General features: G+C 38.6%; 1 protein-coding gene across 6 annotated transcripts in view; it reads left to right on the forward strand.

Moving 5' to 3' along the window:
• The window catches only part of ppip5k2 (diphosphoinositol pentakisphosphate kinase 2), a 98,008-nt gene that overhangs the window by 67,798 nt on the left and 9,380 nt on the right, over positions 1-20,830 (forward strand). For 3 of the 6 annotated variants that reach the window (XM_060908556.1, XM_060908557.1, XM_060908558.1), the window contains exons 20-27: positions 1,673-1,800; positions 2,297-2,411; positions 2,661-2,768; positions 2,865-2,981; positions 3,403-3,573; positions 6,218-6,391; positions 8,713-8,785; positions 12,520-12,639. In XM_060908556.1, the coding sequence (XP_060764539.1) occupies positions 1,673-1,800; positions 2,297-2,411; positions 2,661-2,768; positions 2,865-2,981; positions 3,403-3,573; positions 6,218-6,391; positions 8,713-8,785; positions 12,520-12,639 (1,006 nt within the window). The remainder of the gene's footprint in view (positions 1-1,672; positions 1,801-2,296; positions 2,412-2,660; positions 2,769-2,864; positions 2,982-3,402; positions 3,574-6,217; positions 6,392-8,712; positions 8,786-12,519; positions 12,640-20,830) is intronic. The other 3 variants (XM_060908559.1, XM_060908560.1, XM_060908561.1) reach the window with 3 other exon arrangements.

Consider the following 20,830-nt stretch of genomic DNA (forward strand, 5'->3'; position numbering starts at 1 on the left):
TCTTATCTGTGCAACACTCTCTGTCAATTGATCTACCCTGCGTGTCAGCTCCTGTGGACGTTTGGGCTTTTCACTTTTGGGGGAACATGCGAAGCCACTGGGTGCTTACCTGCGCGCTCCTGAGCTGGAGGAGAAGAGAGAAGGCAGTCCTCTTTTCCATTAATGCCTGCTAATCGTGCCTGCCATTGTTGTATGGAGAGCAGGCTACAATGCACATATGGATCAGTCATAGCCTCTCTGAGATGATTAATTTCCAGGCAGCTGGGGCAGCGATCATGTGGATCTTTCACTTCCATGGGTGTACCACACAGAACACACCAGGCCATACTTACCAATTGTGTTAATGTTATTGTATTAATTATTGTAGCCTATTAACACACAATCAGTTAATGTTATGTGTCATGGAGAGAACACACAAGAGAACTGCTTGTTCACAGTGCTGTAATCCAATCTGATTCACTGAAGCTTGAGGCCATACAAATGTTTTGGTGCTGGGGGCTGAGCACCTTGCACTTGTGAAGCGGAAAAAGGCACGGGTAAACAGGTGCTCTTTATTTATTGTTTCACTACGCTGCGCCAGGGAATGGGGACAGGTAGTGGTCGTTTCGCTATTGCGCTGCTGCACCGGGGACTGGACGCTAGCATGCTACTGATTGTGCTAGACCGGTGGAGAGGTCTGTCACCATGCAACTGAACTTGCCTCTCGATGCCGAGCCGGGGATGGCGTCGGTTATGGTTTAAGAAAATGTGTTGCGCCGGGGGCTGGGCGCTAGCACACGTTCAGACAAGAGTGTGAGGTGATTATGGTACGGTGTTCCAATGCCAGGGTGTGGGCATCGGACTGTACCTAGCTGTGAATGCTAGTCAGCGTGCTAGACCGGTGTGGTGGGTCTGCACAGCAAAGATAACTCACCTTCTTCTAAGACTAGCTTTTCTAAACTGGAATCCACTGATATATTCAATCCGATCCGAAGGGTAAAACTGTGGAGCCAGCTGTTGGAGACAACTCCGTAAGATAGCTGTGTTGCATCCACATCTGATCTCAACAACGGCGAGAAAGCGAAAGGCAATGATAGACGTGCGTGCTACTGTTTTATCATTTAGGGCACGTCATACATCACGAGTTGACAACTTGGGTATAAATTCTCGGCAAGAGATGCGGCTAGCGCAAGGGGTTTCACACAGTCTAAACTGCACCATCTGGCAGTCTGGAGACAAGGACTGTTTTTATGGTCAATTGCACAACAGCTCTTTCACATTTTAGATCTGTTTTTTTTGTGTGTTTTTGCAGCATTAGAGCTGTGTTACTTCCGCCAAGTCGTGTATTCTTGCTGTTTTACATTATTCCGCCCTCTGCTGTCTAAACAACACAGTTACCGCTAGGAAAAACTAAGTTTACACAGCCTGATGATAATCAGGATTATTATTTCTTTTAATTTAATCGATTCAAATTGTCATAAATTTGTATCATGATTTATCATTGCACGTTATATTATTGCATGCTTACTACAACATGAAAATAACTTTTTTCCAATTTGTCTACTTTGAAGTGTTTTGTTTTTTATTTTTGAAAAGATGCATTTGATGGTCGAAAAGCCATTTAATGTGGATTCAAAGCAGTAAAACTATACGGTATGTTGTGTGGGTTCCCCCCCCCCTCTCCCCTTACCAGGAATATGGCATATCTCAAGCTGAGAAGCTGGACATTGCCAAAGGCTATTGCACACCACTGATTCGCAAAATCCGCTCCGACCTCCAGAGAACACAGGATGATGACACGGTCAACAAACTTCACCCAGTGTAAGCTACAGCCAGAGTGTACTCATTTTCTTTTCTTTTAAAAAGTTACTGTATTCTAGGAGTACTTTCTCTGGTTCAAGCATTTAAGAGTAAGGAGATCAGAGCATTATGAAGAAAACTGTACACAATATTGGATATATTAGTCACTTGAACCTTATGAAATATTAGTATCAGTGAGAAAAGAAGGGGGGGAAAAAAAACCTTTGCCCAGATGTAATATATTACAAGGGACGTGGTGGAATAAAAATAAAAAAAACAACTTACTTTTGTGAGCACTTGCAAAAGTACATCTTTTTTTTTCCTCTCTCTCTCTCTCTCTCTCTCTCTCTCTCTCTCTCTCTCTCTCTCTCTCCCATGTCCCTGTTGGCCCGCCAATGCCATATTGATATGCCATTTCCAATGTGATTTTGTTTTGTAAATTATTAAATTTATTGTACACAAAACAGTTCAACTTTTTCTGTCAGAGCATTTCTGAGTCACTGTGGTCTGTTTGCAGTTATTCCAGAGGAGTCATGTCTCCGGAGCGTCATGTCCGCACCAGGCTCTACTTCACTAGTGAGAGTCACGTGCACTCTCTCCTCTCCACCCTACGATATGGAGCTCTCTGTGATGTAAACCATTTAATTCTATCATTTCTATGAATGTAATTTTCTGTACACTGGTCTAATTGTTATGAAAGTTCATCGCTACAACCTATACGCTACCCTGTAGACATAAAAGCCAATTATGTTTCAGACCTAAAATTGTGATCATAGCAACACGCATATCTTTCTTTCTTTCTTTCTTTCTTTTTTTTTAAATTAGTTTTGCTCTTTGTTTTCATTTTTCATGTCAGCTGCTTGTGGTGAATCTTTTTGCAGGAGACCAAAGATGAGCAGTGGAAGAGGGCCATGGACTACATGAAAGTGGTCAGTGAGCTGAATTACATGACCCAGATTGTGATCATGCTGTATGAGGATCCCAATAAGGTAATGTTGCAGTCAACATGCTCTTGATGAGGCCAGTATGGAGCCCCTGCATTGGGTGATGTTACTTTTTACATAATGACTGCTGTGTCATTTCAGGATCCATCTTCAGAGGAGCGTTTTCATGTGGAGCTGCATTTCAGTCCAGGAGCAAAAGGCTGCGAGGAGGACAAAAACCTGCCATCGGGATTTGGCTACAGACCAGCATCTAGAGAGGTGAGACACAACTGACCGGCTGCTTAATTTTTTATTTTTATTTTTTCTGGATAAATCTGCAAACAATGCTGCGACTGACTGAGCTATTAAAACATTTCAGCTTTGGTTTCATAAGATATAAAGCAGCTGAAAAGAAATCAGACATTTTAGAGCTCACACACAGCCTCTATATTTAGGATGAAGCACTTCTGGTACAGTGTAGTTCATTATACATCACATTAAATGCTTTAATTGAACTGAAACACCAAAAAATGCAGTACTCTCTCTCAAAAACAATTATATAACTTGTATTTTCATATTTGTAAATCATATACAGAGTACTTCCAAAGGGATTAATAACTCTGTATTCAATCTTGGAGAAAGATGACCGCTAAAATGGTTAAATGGTCACAACTATGATCTTGTGACACTTTGGTCTCAGAATGAAGGCTCCAAAAAGAAGTTGCAGAACGACAGCGACGAAGAGTCGAGTAATTTAAAGCGGGATGAGCCAGATCGAGCCCTTGTCATGTTCCGACCCATGGTTTCCGACCCCATCTACATTCACAGGAAGTCCCCTCTTCCACGCTCCAAAAAGATCGGCTCTGTAGAAGTAAGTGCTGTTTGACTCACTTGAATTCTGAATATGTCTTTCTGTACCTTTTTTTTTTCTTTTCTTTTTCTCCCTCTGTGAAAACATTTCAGGTGATCTTCACTTATAATGAAGCTTGATCTAGTTTAACAATGCTTTCCCAAATCATGATTTACTGAAAACCTGTGTATTATATTTAAATTATTGGGTGTACTGATGAAATTTGTCTGATAAATAATGTTTTATGCAGACTAGACGACTATTTTTTTTTTTTTTTAAAGCATGTAGTGTCCTTTTCTGGAAAGTTCTCATTTATTATAAATTTTATTAAACTACCTTAGATGTTATTCTGTAATGTTGGAGTTTTGGTATATAGGAATGCATTTGTGAGTAGTGCCTCTGTGCATCAAATGCTGTGTTTTATCTGCTGTGTTTTGACTGGTGCTGTACAGTACAACTCTAAAAGTTTGTACGCCCCTACTCATTTATAGGTTTTTCTGTATTCTGGTTATTTTCTACATTGAAGAACAACACCGAAGACCTCAAAACTATGAAATAACATATGGCACATATATGGTAAACAAAAACGTGTTAAACAAAACATGTTTCATATTTTAGATTCTTCAAAGTAGCCACTGTTTACCTTGATGACGCTTTGCACACTATTGGCATTATCTTAACCAGCTCCATGAGGTAGTCACCTGGAATGCTTTTCAATTAGCAGGTGCCTCGTCAAAAGTTAACTAGTGCAGTTTCTTGCATTATTAATGTGTTTGAGATCAAATAGTAAATAATAAAAATACAGTAAATAGCCCTATTCCACAACTGTAGTAATCCATATTAGATCAAGAACCGCTCAACTGAGTAAAGAGAAACAACATCATTAGTTTAAGCCTTTTAATGAATAAAAATATAGAAAAATCATTGAATAGAAGGTGTGTCCAAACTTTTTACTGGTACTGTATATATTTATTATACTCTCTGCAATGTGTACACGTCATGTAAACATTGTGCTTTTGTTTCTAATGTCATGAAAGGTTAGAAGGCCAGGCTGTAACCAAAGTGCTGTCATACTGTCTGAACAGCTGGCTGTGTTTTAGGGTTTATTATTGCTATGCAAATTTTGTTATTGTTTTATTAGATTCTTTTTCCTTCTTTTTTTATTTTAGTTGGGTGCCAAGTTTATTGGGTGGGATTTAAAAAAAAAAACCAACAACCCACATTTAAATTGTCATTTCATGCCACAGTAATGTACTAAACAGTCAAATGACCAAAAACCCATTCTGTCTGCAAAGAAACATAAAATAACACTGTTGAATGCTTTAGCATATGAGGTGTGGTGGGGTGTGCGTGGTGTGGGGTGTTTTTTTTTTTTTAATTAGGCACAAAGTTATAGAAAATCCTTTGAATGACTGTGTATTGATAAATTGTATTATTGAAACTGAGTGGTCAGTGGTGGGGTGTGTGTGTGTGTGTGTGTGTGTGAGAGAGAGAGAGACTTCATGCATAGCATATTTTTAGTTGTGTGGCTTAAAGGCCACAGAAGTTGTTATACTAGTTAAGTCTTTTATTTAAAGCTATGGTAGGTAATTTTGCAGAAATCATCAAGGGTAAGCTAGATTTTGAAAGTATCCTGTAAAAACCCCAGCCACTCCCTTCAGCCCTTCCTCAAAAGCCACTCCTTCAAAATACATGAATGTGCACTGCCTGATTACTATTAGAGGACGAGTCCACGACAGAGAGCATTGAGGAGAAGAGCGTAGCACGTCGTTGTCATATCAGACTACTTCACGTCTCACTGACATACAAGAAAACCGCTGTTTTAGTGAATGTAAACAGCGAAACATGGCTGTTAGTACTCACAACTGTCGACTAGCTCGATAGTTTAAGCTGTATGCTTATAATATATCTGCCTAGCTTTGGAAGACTTGCAGAGTGGAAGCAGGCAGGTAGGCCATCCAGCCATTTCATTCAGACCAAAGCCCTGTGAATGCCACAGATAATGGATTTTTTTTTTTCGTTTTGTTGTCCAAGCTTTTGATTTATTCATTGCTGTCGAGATGTAAAAAGAATTTCAAGAAATATAGCAAAAATGCCTAAAATATTACCTGCCTTAGCTTTAAAATTTAGGGTATAATCGTAATTTTTTTTTTTTTTGTGTGTGTGTGTGTGTTCTTGTATCTGGCTTATAAGCTTTCATTCTTATAATATTATTATTATTATTGATAAAGCAGCTAGAGATAATGAGATATTATTATTATTATTATTATTATTATTATTATTATTATTATTATTATAGAAATTGCTAACAACCATGGGCTAGGATCCAAACTAGTTCTGATCACTGATTGGCAAATGTGCTTTTTGATAATTGTCTTTTTTTTTCTGCCTAGTTACATTTTTATTTGTTCCTTTTGTTTGTTTATTTATTTATTTTTTTATTTTTTTATTTTTGTTGTTGTTGTCTTTTTAGTCCCCATTGCAGACAGACTTTATCAAGACCTCTACTGGCAAAGTACGAGTGCAACGTGTTTTCTGTTTTGTTTGCTTTTTGTTTTTCGTCACAGAACAAAGGGCGTATGTTGTGAATGTTGATGGGAGTCGTAGCTAGACTGTTGTTAACGTTGCATGACTGTGCTGTTTCTGCCCCCTCTCTCACTTCCAGGAAGAAAGCCCCCTGAGTGTGTCTAGCCCTGAGTCTATTGGTACCTGGATACATTACACCTGTGGTGTTGGTACTGGGCGTCGAAGACGCAGATCAGGGGACCAAATAACTTCCTCCCCTGTCTCCCCCAAATCACTGGCTTTCACATCCAGTATTTTTGGCTCATGGCAACAGGTTTTTACAAATTTAATTCATTCTTCACAATCGCTAACTCCTTGTTCATGCGCACCAGAGAAACCTGACGGCAGTCAGCAAGGACATCTAATCAGCAGATCAATCAAAAGAGAGTGTGTATATATATATTATTATTATTTTTTTTAAATCGTGTTTTTTCTTTTCCTTTTTTTTTTTGCCTTTTTTCATTCCATCTTAAAGAGGAATTCAAGAGAAAGGAGGCTTTACTTGTGGCATCTGAATAACCAACTTCTCAGACTCATCCAGTTTCATGAACTCTTAGTGTCGACTAACAGCGGAGGATTTGGGGTTAAAGTTGCATGTGTGTAATTTTGTAACTTTTTTTTTTACCCCTCCACTGCCATCATGTGTGGTGCAACACTGAATCCTGACTTGTTTAGTCATTTGAATAGTTGCCTGCAGGTCATGGTCACAGATCATCCATCCTTCTGTACAGTTGACTCTGAAGCCTGTAGCTCAGTCTTGTGCACTCCGTTCTAATGCCTAAAACAAGTCTTATGTTGTCATGGCCACATGCATTTTGAATTTATTTTTAAGGTGTGTCTCTTATTTTGTGAAATGGTTCATGTTTGCTTTGCTGTAACATGTTTTCCCATTAGCATCCTTTCTTAACAGTGCTTTTAAAGGCAAGTCTAGAGTGCCGCCTTATCTCCAACATTCTCCTTTTTGTTGGAGTTTCAGCCTTTTTCTTATCCTTTTTTTTTTGGCTCCTGCTTTCTGCTTCCTCCTGGAACAATTCCATTAACAAGCTGTCTGCTGAGGCACTGTGAAAGTAAAGGCATATTTTGTGATTATCCATCATAAGCATATTTATCTTGATAGCTCTTTTCATTCATCTGCTGACTCTCATTAGTTGTCCTTTGCAACCTGCTCCATTTCAGAGTCCAATTTCTTCCCTTCCTTTGGGTTGCAGTAAGATTTGTGGTTTTTAATCTTTTGTTTTTCTATGTTTTGCCCCTCCAGTCTCCCAGCTCTTGCCTTTTCCAAAGCTGAAGTCCATCGCTGCTTTGGCACGTTTATTGTTTTTTTGATTACTCTTCTCCACCAGGAGATATGAACCAAGATCCTACTACTTTTCCTATCATTATTGTCCAGGAAAATAAGAATATGACTGAAGAAGTAGGGAGTGTGGAGTTCATGCACATCATCGTTCCACATTGCACTTTGGGTTTTTACATCCCCATCTTGTGACAGAGTTATGACAATGTGACAACTCTACATTCCTTATATTTCGGTCTTGAGCTTTATTAATATTAGTATGTAATGTGTAAATGGTGGTGATGATTATCTGAATTATGTGTTCTTGGTTTATAAATCAGTTTGTCATGATTTTGTTTTCTGTAAAGTTTTGCCTATCAAAAATGTCATCTCAGAATTGAAATAGCGTTGTCTTTTTTCCACATGTGATGTTTTCTTTTCGAAAACTATAAGTACCACATAGTATAGTAATAGCTGTAGTCAATCATAGCTGAATAATAATGTATTATTTGTTGTAGTAGTAGTATAAATAAGCTAAAATATCTCAGAACAGTGAGTAAATCAGACTAAACAATTATATTTTAATCTGAATTTAAAAACACCAGTGGAAGTTTATCTTTTACACTTTTGAGCAGATTTAAGTTTTGGGGTTTTTTTGCCGCTCAGAGCTTTCTTTAAGCTTCAGGTAAGCCATGGCAGGTGTAAGTGTAGCTGGACAGTCCTCCATTGTGTCTTCTTTCCACCATCCCACCGACAGCTCTCATTCTTCCAGTCCCTCAGATCCTGTACTCGCTTCTCTCCTACTTCCCCTGTCCAATCAGAGAGGGTCCAGCCATTCCAAACCTTGGTTTTGCACGAAACTGAACAACAGACACATAAAAGTTCCCCATAAAAGTTAAAAGCTTTCTTTTTTTTTCTTCTTTTCTCCCCCCCTCCCCCAACCATAGGTGCAAGTGCCTAATCAGTTCGAGTTGTGCCGTGTTGATTTGTGGAATCTCTGCAAACTGTTGCCATGTCTGTCATTCCCCTCTGCATCTCCGATCTCACCTTTGTCTTGCGCTTCATCCTGTATCTAAATGTCTCGACGTCTCAGCACGGAATCAACTCTTTGGCCATGATGATGTTGCACGATCAATTTACTTTCAATGTTGTCCTTGTTGCCTGTACTAACATTTGTAATGTGGCTTATTAACACCTGTCTTATCTGGAAAAGCCCTATTTTTTTTTACATACCAAAGGTTTCAGGGTGTCTAGAGTCTGTTATCTCCTTTCCATTTATTAGTTTGATTGAACGCCTAATGTTTGTTTTTGGGGTCTTTCAGGTTCTTTCGGAGAACAACAGTCATACAAGACCAAGCCGACTTCACTCGGATCAGAAGCTCACCACTGGAATAGGTAAGCTGTCTCTCTTCACTGTAAAAGATGATCAAAAATTAGATGTAGACCTTGAAGTAGTTTGTTCCATAAGCATTTTTAATATAATGATGCTTTCAGTGTGCTTTAATAACAAAGGAATACATTGTTATGTATGTTTTTTTTTCTGGCTTAGTGTTGTGTATTATGTGATCATATTGTTGTTCACGTCATGGTTCTTCAAGAAATAATAAGTGAAGCCATGAAGTAATATTGTGCCTTTCCATTTCAACCCTTCGCTCTGTGTCATGGCTTTGTGCCTCTTCTAGCACCTTTAGAGTGCCTCCTTTGTGCAGGCTGCTCTCTGCTGATCCTCTGGCACCCAATGATTAATTACTAAAGGTGTGATGTGGAATTTAACTTAATACGCCCAATTGGCATAATCTGAATCTGAACATCCTTCTTGATGAAGATTTTTGCCACATAACCGCCTGAACCAGTGCTGACTCAGTTTTTCTCATACATGTTGGTAATGTCCTTTGTGTACGTTTACTGCCTAAGAGGCAGCGGTGAAATCTTCTGTTGAAATGGCTCAGTTTCAGGCTGTGAGAGCAGGACATGACCTCAGCTTCTTGTAGAGAACTGATTCGTATTCTTGCACTACATTTTACGTTCTTGATCCTTTAGTGTTAAAAGACGAGTCCAGCACATTCACATTTAGCTGCATTCAGGAGGACATGCTTTTAACCCTTGTGTTCTGTTTTCTTCTTAGCAGTGAATGTACTGTTTATAGTTGTATTGAATTTGGGCAGCTGAGATGGATAACATTTGAAATGAATAACCTTGAAGACATCAACGTTTTAGGGGAACAGTAAAAAAACATAAAAGCATTTCTCGTGCCTGAGGATACATAGCTGCTGACCATTTGCAGAGATGCCTACTAGTACGGATTGGCCGTATTTTGTACGGAAAAGTTACGTAAATACGATGTTACGGCAAACAGTGTTATTCTGTACGGAATTATTATAAAGTCTTAAAAAAATTCCAGTGAGTTGTTTTTAAATGTCCAAGCAACTTTTTCAATCCATGCGCGATTCACGGCTAGGCTATTTATTTTTACGACAACCACACATGCTGTGTGTGACATGCGCAGATTCCGCACATGCTGTGTGTGACACGCGCAGATTCCGCACATTTGTTCGCGCTATTTTCGATACGGTAGAATGGCCGTGCATTACACCCAGTCAAAAGGGCAATGGATACGCGCACTGCAAACTGTGTAGAACTGACATTAACATCACTCATGGTGGTCGCGATGACTGCACGTGGCATGTCAACTACAAAAAAAAAACATATGGAGTATGCTGAAATGGCGAGTCAGGCGGAAAGTAAATCTGGGGGTATCCAGCAGTTTTTTACGAAATCTGTGGATGAAAAGACACGGAACGTGACACGTGCTGAAGCGGTGATGGTTGACCTATGCTTGGAGTTGAACTTGCCAATTAGTGCCATGAAATGTGAGTTAAACTTATTCAGTTTCTTTTTACATGTCTGATTTTTATTCACTGAAATATCAAACACTGGCTGTACTTCTTTAATTGGCTGTACTTCTTTAATTCAAAGTCTTTTCAGTGTTGCAAGTGCAAATGTACATGTAGTATGATCAAAAACAGAATTTTATGATTAGTGTTGTTGGGATTGTGGCAAAAAATTGATCATGCCACTGTTTCAAATACAATTATAAATGTCATTTTATTCAATGTCTCTTCTGAAGCATTATGCTGAAGTATTTATATATTGGGACATTAAGATAATGTCGGACTCTCTTTGGCATGAAATTAGAATTTTTTTTTTTTATTTTATTAGAATCCGTTAACAGGTAGAACATTTTGCCAGGCAATATAATATAATACTTTTGAGGAGTTACATTCAATACCAATGACTGGTAGTCAACCGTAATGTCTGCAAACAGGGAACACTATTGTATTTATAAAAATGTGATATATTGTATGCTCTAGAAATTTGTTGAGTGGAAATTCAGTTGAGATGGCTGCTCGCGTTTTGTTTATTCAATTCACACAAAACAGTTCTTTTTAATAATTTAAATGTTAAACATATTGGTATATATACCTCTTTATAATGGAAATGTGCATAAATTAATGTTACTGAAAGTCATTCCAAAATACTGAAAAATGTTTTCAAGAATACTGAAATTCAAAATTTGGGGTAGGCATCTCTGCATTTGATAGTTAATCTCTTTTTGTAATCGGTTTTATTCTCAGGTTAGAAAAAGGCTGAACATTACCTGTGTAATATAAGTGCATAGGGGATGTGACAGATAAGAAAATTTCTCCTTTTTCCCCATTCAGAAAATGAGCCAAGCATATTAAAGTGTAACTTCAACCACCGCCCCCAACACACACACACACACACACACACACACACACACACACACACACACACACACACACACTGAGCCTAAATCCACCTACTAGATAATTTTGAAAAATGCTCAAAAGTGGGCTGGATGTGGATGTGTGAGGTAGGAGGTGAATGATGAGTCTCGTTTAGAATGTATTTGAAAATGTGCACGGTTTCACAGACTCCCACTCAAGGGCCGGGGCTGACCGAGGTCACCTCTGATTAGAGGGCATTAACGCTTTATTATAATAATAAGAATAGACTCTACATCCACATCGGCCTTGCAAGGTTCAGGATGATTTGAACAAGTAGATGGTGTTTTGAGCCATTTTGAACCAATACAATTTTGTTTTTTATAAAAATGATAATTTTGTCAATAGTAGCACCTGCGTTAATGTGTTTTCATCACGGTACATTCACGTCATTTAGCTTACAGCTCACAAAACATACACAAGTGTCCAGTATCTTTTTAAGTTTCATTTGGGGGGGGTAAAAAAAAAATCTATTATGTTTCCACTGTAGGTAAAAATGTAAAACTGGTTATTTTGACCCAAACTGAACACAAGGGTTATAATAATAATAATAATAATAATAATAATAATAGTAGGGATTATACCAGAATTTTGGGTGCTGAAAAATTGTCCAAAATGGCAGTTCTGGCACAAGAGAAAAGTCCAAAAAGAAAAGTATGAACTTTAACACTACCAAGACAGTATGAAAAAAAATATCGTAAAGTGTTATACAGTAGATTTTGTAGAACATGAAATAATTTTGGATAATGACGTTTATTTTGGTTATCTTAGTGTAATCCATTTGAAAGGACTGAGTTTTGTTAGTAAAGAATTATTTTTTTCCTAAATTACCATCCAGATTTTTAACGGTTTCATTGAAGCTAAATAAAAACTTTTTTTGTTTTCAGCCCAGTTTGTCCTGAATTTTGGTTTTGGCCAGGAATGTTCATTATGGTGCATGGCTCTCTTTTAGGTGTATTCTAGGTGATGAATTCATTGCAGGCTTTCTGCATATACATTATAAGGGAGGGTTTTTTTTGTGAGCTATTGGTAGGTTTTGTGATTTAAACTATGTAGTAGATTCTGTATTATTTTTTATCCATCACTACAAAAGTGATGTTTCTGTGACGATGAATGCAAAATATAGTAAACACAAATGTTCAGCTTCTCCTGTATTGTCATGAGCAGGACAAACGACATTACTGTCATTATGGGATGCTTTTTTATGAGGCTGCACAAGTCTTTCTGTGGCAAGAATCTCGTAGACGTGCATGCTGCATGTGTTGCGAGGTGTGGCTCCTGGAACACACGACTGCTGTATGTATCTTCTCTAACTCCCATCAGGGTCTCATTGTGCTGGCCTGTTTAGCACCATGGTGCTGGGAGGCTCCTCCAGCGCCCCTAACCTACAAGATTATGCTCGCACACACCGTAAAAAGCTGACCTCTTCTGCCTTCTTAGATGGTATGTGCAAACATGCGCACACATCTTTGCTTAAAAAAAAAAGAAAAGAAAAAAGTGAACCCTCATCCCCTCTTGTAAGGAATCCTGGAAGCTCCCTTTTTTCTGTTGTGTTCAAAGCCTTATTGTGTTGTTTTGTTTCTTTGTTTTAATATTAGTTGTGTTTAAAGTGATTTCATTGGAATTTTACATTTATTTGTTCATTAATGTTATTCGTTTCTTTTAAATATTGATTTTAAATTGTATAATTAAGTTGAATATAATGTAGAACATTTTTTGACATAAGAATTTGACTAAATGTAAGATTTGTACTTGGATCTGTATTAAACTCATAAGGGTAACTCATAATTTATACATTTATTTATTTAGCAAAAGTGACTTGTAACGGAGATGATGCATTTTCAAACATACAGCTAAGCAGTTGAGGGGTGAAGGCCATACTGATGGTCTGACTCTTTGCTGGTAGTTTTGGGATACAAACTCATGGTTTTCCAATTACTGGGCTTGCCAATTTAACCTTGAGATATCACTGCTCAGTCGCGATGCTAAATATTGTTAGCATAGTTTTATTTCATCTCATCTCATTATCTCTAGCCGCTTTATCCTGTTCTACAGGGTCGCAGGCAAGCTGGAGCCTATCCCAGCTGACTACGGGCGAAAGGCGGGGTACACCCTGGACAAGTCACCAGGTCATCACAGGGCTGACACATAGACACAGACAACCATTCACACTCACATTCACACCTACGGTCAATTTAGAGTCACCAGTTAACCTAACCTGCATGTCTTTGGACTGTGGGGGAAACCGGAGCACCCGGAGGAAACCCACGCGGACACGGGGAGAACATGCAAACTCCACACAGAAAGGCCCTCGCCGGACCCGGGGCTCGAACCCGGACCTTCTTGCTGTGAGGCGACAGCGCTAACCACTACATCACCGTGCCGCCCCATAGTTTTATTTTATATATAATATATATAAATAATATTCCATCCACTTTCACTGGATATGAGCAATCGCATTGTGTGCATTAACAGTTTTAGCCAGATGTAAAGCACCTCTGCGAAATCCTCTGCAAAGACACCATCTACGTCCTGTTTTATTTGGCAGCCCGTCACATGCTGCTTATTTGCCATATGGATCAGAAGCCTACTTCGCTTTGGCTCCCCGTGTGCTCTGATTGGCTACTTTACTACCAGGCTACCAGCTCATACACCAGGAGTAGAGAAAAACAAAATGGTGGAACGTGTTGCTGAACCAGTCAAGGACAAAATAAAAACTCCTCCAAAACAAAACCCCAAAAATCGTTATCAGGTATTTAAAAGAAATAGAAATAGCTAACAGAATATAGTTTTGTTTTTGTTTTTTTTGTCCCCCTCCCATATATCTCCTGTTCCACACTCCAGCCCAGTCGGTGGTAGTAATACACTTTTAAGTTGGTTTCCCAACCACCAAAAAGCCCTAAAATAGAAAAAAAAAGGCAACAAAATATGGAATGAAAGTATTTGATGGTAGGAACATATCTTTTTTTTTTAAGAATTATTATTATAGCATTTTTCACAAATTGCTCCTGTCATTTCACCGGTTTGTTTGCATTCTAAGCGGAAATGATTTTGTTGGACGTTTTGTCTAAAGTTTTTATTTATCGAGCTTGCAAAAAATAAAAATGCTCTGTTTGTCAAAAGCCAGTGAATGTGGATAGAATAAAACAGTTATTCCACTCAATCTCGTCGTACATGGCTTATAGCCGACTCGGTGCTACGCGCCTCATCAGCTCTCAGCTCATGAAATTCAATTTCACGACTCAATTTCATCAAATAACATGTATATATAACACACACACACACACACACACACACACATATGTTTGGACACAGTCATTCACAGTAATGAGGAAGTTTGACCAGACTGTATTTCCAAAAAGTAAAGCCAGAATGAAAGACCGTTTGTCCCAATCTTGATTACGACACAAGGACATTGAATTAAACAACAAGCTACTGTGTTGAGTCAAATACACTTCTGCCTTTGGAGTTGTTATCAACAGGTTAAAGTGTTTGCACTGACGTTTCTAGGAAAGAGAGGCTGGCTCCAAACTGGTTGTGTGTGTTTACATGTTCAAATTATGCTGTCTTCATTGCATTCTTAACGCAAAAGTCTACTTGATTTTGGATTTTGTTTCATGTGTTGGTCCGGATCTTGTGGTTTACTGCTCAGTTACCTGTTCTTGTCATGGCATTATACATTGGCGCATGTATTATCTCTTTATATACACATGGATATGAGTTTGGTCTTGGAATTGGATAAAAAGAACATATTGTGATGCATTGTTTGGATTTTTAATCCTTATGTCTTGTCTGTTCATGGTATTTGGCCAGTGGAAATGGTATTATTGTAGCGGTACCTCACAATCCAGACTTCTTTCCTTCCCTCTTTCCCTTGAGAATGCCGGAAATGAATTGCCACGTTTTTGTATAGATGAACAAATAAGCTGTACATAAATGAAGGGCTCACATATCAGTAAAGAGATGAGATGGGCAGATGGATAAGTTTGCAGTAAGATGTGGTTTGGGAAGAATTTGTATTCATGACACCATCCATACGATACCTGATTATTCTTTTCTAAATGCTCCACATGTACCCTCATAACATCCTGCTGCCATTTTGAAAAGCAGATAACCAAAGTGAATGGGAACGTTTTTAAGCTTTTTCACAGCCTGACAGAATCCCAACACGTTTAACTCACTAAAACGAGCACTCCTCTGGTTTCCTTCCTTTCTCTCCTGCATGCCCACTAACTGTTGCTTTCTTCTGCCCTTTTCTAAGCCCCTTTTCTGTTAGCTGTTATACATTTCAGGTACCTGTGTTTCTCTTTCTCAGAGGCCACGCGTGGTTCTGCTGTTAAAAGATTTTCTATCTCATTTGCGCGACACCCAACCAATGGTATGTTTGCTTTCGTTAATTCCCAGTACATCCTTCTTCCCATCATCCCCATTATTTTGTTCTGGATATAGATGACTTCTTGCAATTCCTCCACTAAGTCCAGAGCAGTGCACATGGAATGCAGCCATGCAGTGTTGAAGCGACTAAAATGCTTGTGCAGCTCTTCAGAGACCATGTGCTTTTTCAGTCCCTTTCACTCAGTTCTACTCAATGTGAGGTGGCCTGGGAAAACCTGTCCAGTGCAGCTGCGGCTGAATTCTAGAACATGGACAAAAAAAAAATCAGGTTTTGACTAAATTTGTGTCATTTTAATATACTTTGAAATCTCTACATTTGGAAACCATAAATATATATGAGTGATTCCACGCTTAGACATGAACTTATTTTTAAAAATTCACCTAAAACCATTTCTTTTTTTACCATCAGGTCACAAAACATGTAATCTTTAATGAATGATATATTAAAAGATAACTTTAATTTTCTGAGATGTAATAAAAACATATTTATATGCCAAAGTCAAGCCTATGAGTTCCAAAATGATGTCTGTTACATTACTTCTGTTACGATTGTCCATCTCGCGTCTGTTACAAATTAATTACAATCTAGCTATATACCATGTTAATCTTATTGAAAGAATGTGTATGTTTATTCTACTACACATGTTTATTAATTATATTTGCTAAAACATCACCTTCCTATGTTTCAAAAAGTAATTCTACATTGTTAAAATTGAGAATATATATGTCCACAACACTTCTGTTACGTTCTGACTTTGGCATATAAATATGTTTTTATTACATCTCAGAAAATTAAAGTTATCTTTTAACATATCATTCATTAAAGATTACATGTTTTGTGACCTGATGGTAAAAAAAGAAATGGTTTTAGGTGAATTTTTAAAAATAAGTTCATGTCCCCATTTCAGTACCCATAAGCGTGGAATCACTCATATATATTTTTTACAAAATGCTGTGAAAATATTTAGGTTATTTCTAGCCTTGCTTTGGTGTCTGCCTGCAGAGATCACGTCAAGTAATGACAGTTTAACAAACTGTCTAAAAGCTCACTTAGCAAAGTGGACATAAGCCTAATCTATTCAGTTGATAATCAGGTACCAACTCTCAAAATGTCTCTGATGCTCCTGCACCATCACATCATCAAAACGCACACACGCTGTACAGATCAGAGAGGACAGCATGTTTAAATGACCTGATAAAAAGACATGAATAAAAGGAAATTAAACCAACAGGACTGACTGAATGAATCGGCGATTTTTTCAGCACCAACGTTAGCATGAAATCAGTGGAGTAAAGAGACCTGGATGAGGCGCGTTAAAGCAATAGTTCGGGATTTTTGACATGAATCTGTATGGCATCCCCGTCAACAGTGTCGTGCAAATACACTGACTTACCCCTGACAGCATCCTGTGAGTCCAGTTCTTGTCTAGTTTTGGTCCAGATGAAAGTAGTCCGGCAAGTTTGTTGGGGTCACGAAAGTAAAACGTTTTTCGTCTCAAAACAGTATGTGTTCAAAAGAGTGATATATTTGCATCACAAACCCGTTGCCAAATAAAAAGTCAGACCTCGCAATTATTTGGCGCTATATTTTGTCTCCCTCGGTATCACTGCACACTGTCATGTTGACATCTGCGCAGGAATCAACACCTTTCCCATTGTTTGGCAGTGATTAGGAGTTCAGATCAGCGGCGCTAACAAGCTGCGGCTCCAGCTTCACCTTCTTCCACTTCTCTGAACACCCTTTCGCTCTCTCTGCCTGTTCTAACTCCATCTGGCGAATTTCTTCATCTGTATATTCGGGTTCATAAAGATATCCCTTTGGCTGTGAGATGAAGTCAATGTTTTCAACGTCGCTGTCGTAGTCAGACATGTTGTCGCTAACTTTGCTAGCAGTAAACAATGAATGAAACAGCCGTGGCTGTCACCTGGCGGCAGCGCGCAGTGATAAGAAGGGAGAGAAAATAGTGCCAAGCGATTGCGAGGTCTGACCTTTTATTTGGCAATGGTTTTGTGATGCAAATATATCACTCTTTTGAACACATACTGTTTTTTTTTTTTTTTAAAGATATTTTTTGGGCTTTTTTTCACCTTTATTGGATAGGACAGTGTAGAGACAGGACAGGAAATGAGTGGGAGAGAGAGACGGGGAGGGATCGGGAAATGACCTCGGGTCGGAATCGAACCCGGGTCCCTGGTATGGCGCCTTAGCCACCTGAGCCACGACGCCCCCGAACACATACTGTTTTGAGACGAAAAACGTTTTACTTTCGAATTTCGTGACGATAAACATTGTCGCAAAGCAGCTTTACAGAATTTGAACGACTTAAAAAATTAGCTCATGTTTTAAGTCGTTCAAATTCTGTAAAGCTGCTTTGCGACAATGTTTATTGTTAAAAGCGCTGTACAAATAAACTTGAAACTTGAGACCCCAACAAACTTGCCGGACTACTTTCGTCTGGACCAAAACTGGACAAGAACTGGACTCACAGGATGCTGTCAGGGGTAAGTCAGTGTGTTTGCACGACACTATTGATGGGGATGCCATACAGATTCATGTCAAAAATCCCGAACTATCCCTTTAAATGTTGGAAGTAACCTTCACCTCTGGTAGTGAGGCAGAGGATACTGATTGTAAGTGTGCATGTGTAGTGTTAGTGTACCATGTGTGTGTGATTTTTTTTTTTTTCTCATTACATACATGTCAACCCCTTTGGGCATCCACCTGTAGTATCAGAGGAAGAAATCCATAAAATCAACATAAAATCCTTATAGCCTTCGAATCGCACCAAACTTAATAAATAAATAAGTAAATATAACTTGCCTGAGAACTTTGTCCAGCATGTCGAAAATCGCCTCGCCTGTGCCGATATTGCACACGGGCATGTCTATGATTCTTGACTTCGCCCCTCTGTTTATGTCGAAGATCCGCACCAAAACGGCCAGTCGCTTGTCTGTCTTTTTGTCATTGGATTCGTCGATCATCAAGGAAAATGGCGACGTCCGGCAGTGCTGGATGATCGGTAGTGTAGCTTCGGGGGCCGAGCTCTTTTTGATTATTTGCGTTGTTTTGGTGCGCCTACAGCTGATAGATTTCGCAATCGTACTGTCCGTGCAAATTCGCGGCAACAGTTCTGTCAGGTGGTCCGCAACGGCTAGCGGCAAATTGTGCTGAGCAATAAAATTACAGATCGTAACTTCTGCTCTTATTACACTTGTTGGTTGATCATCGGTCTTAGGCTTTGCAAACATCGTCATTTGCGGCTGATTCTGTTTCTGGTGCATATTTCGCTGATGTAGTTTGGACCTCATGTGTTCCCTCACGTCGTAAACTCCAGACGCCGCAACTTTTATATCTCGCACACAAACTGTGCAGTGCGCCTACTCCTCATTTTTCGCCTGAACAATGACACCATTAAATGTCTCCTTCCATTCAGGAAGATACTGCCCGCCGTATCTCATTTTCTTTCTCGGTGTTCCCATTCTTTCACTCAGCAGACGCTATTCAAAATCTCTCAGGTGTAAACAATGAGAAAATCATTCGAACAATGACCGTTTGGCGCGTTTAAATGCAGATCGTGCGCATGACCGGAACGAGCAAAGTCTCGCAGTCGCGATACTGCACGAGGCTTGAGGAATAAACATCCAGTTTCACATAGTCTGGGTTATCTGCCCCTGCATACACGCTGTTCTTTGTCTATAAATCGAGCTTTTGTATGTTTTTGCGACGATCAGCTGACGATGTTCAAGTAAGATACACAAAATAAATTTAGGTCAGAAAATACTGAAAATCCGTAAGACTTTGTTTATACGCCCGTACGCCCTTGAAATGAGCTAAAATCCGTATAATTTCCGGACAATCCGTATAGGTTGACATGTATGTCATTATAAATGGGTTATAGCTGTGGAGGTAAACGGTGCGTCTTTCTCTGGACTTGAAATAAAAATTATAACCAGACATTAAAATGCTAGAATTTGTGGTAGATGCATACAAATGAGAAACAGGAAAGCTTGTAGTTTGAGAACTATACGTAGTACAAAATCTATCAAAATCAAAATTTGACCAGGTGAAGAGTTTTCCCAGGCCACCACACATGCATCATCAGGAAGATTGAAATGGCTAAAACTTGGCTTTATTTTGAGGAGTCATTGAATGCTGTGCGATGTCATTTTAATCCGTGGAAGCTGAATAAAGTCCAGTGTTATGTTACTTGAATAGAAATGAACTCATTTAGTCCATCAGTATATCATGGATCTATAGCCTTTGTGAGGCCGTTGTTGAAGGGTGACACTTTTTGCTACTATTGATGTAGTGAAAGTCTGTGATTTTTGTCGTGTGTGTGCGTGTGTCATGTCTGTATACACACACATACACAGTACCAGTCAAACGTTCAGTCACCCCACTCATTCATAGGTTTTTCTGTATTTTGACTATTTTCTACAGTGTAGAACAATACTGAAGGCATCAAACCTATGAAATAACACATGGAATTATGTGGTAAACAAAAAAAAAAGTGTTTGAAGAATTTAGAATATGAAACATTTCTTAAAGTAGCCACCGTTTACCTCGATGACGCTTTACACACTATTGGCATCATCTTAACCAGCTTCATGAGGAACGCTTTTCAATTAACAGGTGCCTCGTCAAAAGTTAATTGGTGCAATTTCTTGCATTATTCATGTGTTTGAGATCAAATAGTAAATAATAATAAAAAATACAGTAAATAGCCCTGTTCCACAACTGCCGCTCAGCTAAGTAAAGAGAAACGACATCCATCATTACTTTAAGACATAAAGAGCCTTTTAATTAATAAAAATAAAGAAAAACCACTGAAATTAGAAGGTGTTCAAACTTTTGACTGGTCCTGTATATAGTACACCTGCTCATTTACGCAGTTATCCAATCAGCCAGCAATTATCCATTCGGCTGTTTAGATAATTGGATGAATGTGTAGGTGTACAGGTGTTCCTGATAAAGTAGATGGTGAGTGCATATAGCTCTGGCTTTTTGGTTTATAATTTCTGCATTATTCTGCAATATAAATCTCAGCATTCTAGAAGAAAAAAAATGGACATAAAATTAGCACTTAGTAAAGACAATCCAGTAGATTGAAGTAGATATCATTTAGCAAGTTTATCATTTATTAAATGTACTTTGTGACTGTAGGTGTTTTATATTGTTTAAGTTCTAGAAGTTGGATCATTTTGGGAATATCACTTTTTTTATTCTTTTTTTTGTTGT

This window comes from Neoarius graeffei, chromosome 25 (genome assembly GCF_027579695.1).
Source record: "Neoarius graeffei isolate fNeoGra1 chromosome 25, fNeoGra1.pri, whole genome shotgun sequence".
Classification (NCBI taxonomy): Eukaryota; Metazoa; Chordata; class Actinopteri; order Siluriformes; family Ariidae; genus Neoarius; species Neoarius graeffei.